The sequence below is a fragment of the Trypanosoma grayi genome (assembly GCF_000691245.1).
Source record: "Trypanosoma grayi strain ANR4 Tgr_134_V1, whole genome shotgun sequence".
Taxonomy (NCBI): domain Eukaryota; phylum Euglenozoa; class Kinetoplastea; order Trypanosomatida; family Trypanosomatidae; genus Trypanosoma; species Trypanosoma grayi.
Window position 1 is genome coordinate 1 of NW_008825753.1, and position 1,913 is coordinate 1,913.

Genomic DNA, 1,913 nt, shown 5'->3' on the forward strand with positions numbered 1-1,913 from the left:
GGGTTGGGGGGGGGGGGGGGGGGGGGGGTTGAAACCTCTCAGCAAAATAGACATAGTAGGAAATGTCTCAATCACGCACTCACTTACCTTGGAGACCACGGGGAGGTCCCACTTCACCCCGTCTCTCGGTACGGCAGCACTTTGCAAGCACGTGGACCGTGCCCCGCCCATGCTGCCCCACAGACACCTCTGGACGCAGTGGAGCCTGCAATATCTCCATAACATCGGTCTTGGCGCGCTTGACTTGCGCCCTTCGGTGTGACAATACATTCACTCCGTGACGCGCCAGAACGGCGTGACGCCTTGTTGCCTCCGTGTGTCGTCCTTCGTCCTCATCCCACAAGTAAACGGCGGCACGGGCAGCCTGGGCTGGGCTGCGAAGCCTGTCAGCTACGGATCGGGAAATGGCACACGACTCGTCAACACCGTCCCCGGTCTCTGTGTTCAACAGGAAGAAATGCCGCTCCTTCGCCACACTCGACGACAACAGTGGTGGACGGCTAAGCGGCGCGATAACAAGCACTTGCTGAAAGGGTGCTTCAGGCGGCGGTCCGTGCTGAAGCCAACTCAATATATCTGATGCATCATTAGCACGAGTACAGATTCGGTCCTCTGATGTCGGCTCCAACAGCAAGAGCACTGCGCTTAGCGTAAGGACCAGTTTACACGTAGCTGCCGCTGACTCCCCTGTATTGGTGTCATCAGCCAGAGTCTTGCAGCTTGATGCGACCTCTCGCAGTCGCTGAGAAAGGTTTCGCTTCAAGTCAAATGAGCACCGCAGGGTAGAGGCTCCAAGAACCACAATTGCCTCTTTATGGGCACGATCCGCAGTTATGCGGTTAGAGCATGCCTGGGCAATGTCATCTGCAGCTACAGTGGTGACTGCAAAGTGAAGCACGACACTCAGCAATCTGTCTACGAGAGTGCACATTGCGTGGTCCACAGTGCCACCGTTCCATGGCTGACTGTACAAGAGCTGCAGCATAATGGCCGCCTCAGGTTGGGAAACAGGGTTCTTAAGGGAAGCGTTCACCATCCGCTCTATTGCTGGCACCACAACGCCCGAGAACAGGGGAAATAAATAGTAGTATGGTTGTATCTCCGAACTGGTCAGCATCCCCCACAGGAGCATTCGATGACGCAGGTGGGCAGCAGCCAACCATTCACCCTTACTTGCACCCATGACCGTCGCATTAGACTCTTCCTGTGCACACACTGGCACGCTAGAGCAGGGATCGGCCAGTAGTGCAGTGTAAAGCCAGAGCGCACCGCACACAATACCCTTCTCGCCAAGTGCTGAAAAACGGTCCATCATATCTGTTGCATTTGCCGTCAGTATCCCATTGCGTGAAAAAAGCTCCTTCAAGTACAAAAGCATGCGATTGGGTGTGCATTCACTAGGCCGGAAGGCAGCGCTAGCAGTCACTGCTGCGGCTGTGATGGCCACAGCCAGATGCAGATGGCACATTTGGCACTCCGGTGTTATGGAGTCGAACAGAGACGATGTCGCGCTTACAGCAGATGCAAGATATTCTCGCTGCCTTATAAGCGACTCCAGTGGTGGGATCGCCACAAAGGGTACCACGGCGCCCTCCGTGAGGCCCCCAATTTCCATAAGATAACTCTCAATGGCAAGGACGGCGCATGCCGAATATGTCGTTCGCTGATACGCCGAAGGCTGAGATGGAAGTGTTTCCCGAGCTATGGTTACAACACGCAGTACCTCGCGCTGGAGGTAAAACAGGGATTCCAAGCTCCCTTCGTCTTGTTCACGGCGACAGTATCGCCGGATCTCCACACCCATGTGTGAGAGGAGCTCTACCGCCATTGAAGCGATGTCGTCCCATTCACACCCCAAACGCAGACTATCGAACAGTCGAAGCGCCTCCTTCACAGCAGACGACGACGACGAC

At 55.6% G+C, this 1,913-nt stretch overlaps 2 protein-coding genes across 2 annotated transcripts in view; both read right to left on the reverse strand.

The window, feature by feature from the left end:
- Positions 1-79: 79 nt before the first annotated feature.
- DQ04_01341000 (hypothetical protein) lies at positions 80-1,804 on the reverse strand (the record flags this gene model as incomplete). Its single annotated transcript, XM_009310582.1, has 1 exon — positions 80-1,804. One exon carries the CDS (start codon positions 1,802-1,804, stop codon positions 80-82), a length of 1,725 nt encoding a protein of 574 aa, XP_009308857.1.
- Positions 1,805-1,890: 86 nt separating this feature from the next.
- Positions 1,891-1,913, reverse strand: part of DQ04_01341010 (hypothetical protein) — a gene marked incomplete at both ends in the record, with an annotated part of 1,209 nt that continues 1,186 nt past the window's right edge. The window contains one exon of the mRNA XM_009310583.1: positions 1,891-1,913. This exon is cut by the window's right edge and continues 1,186 nt beyond it. Coding sequence (XP_009308858.1) covers positions 1,891-1,913 — 23 coding nt within the window.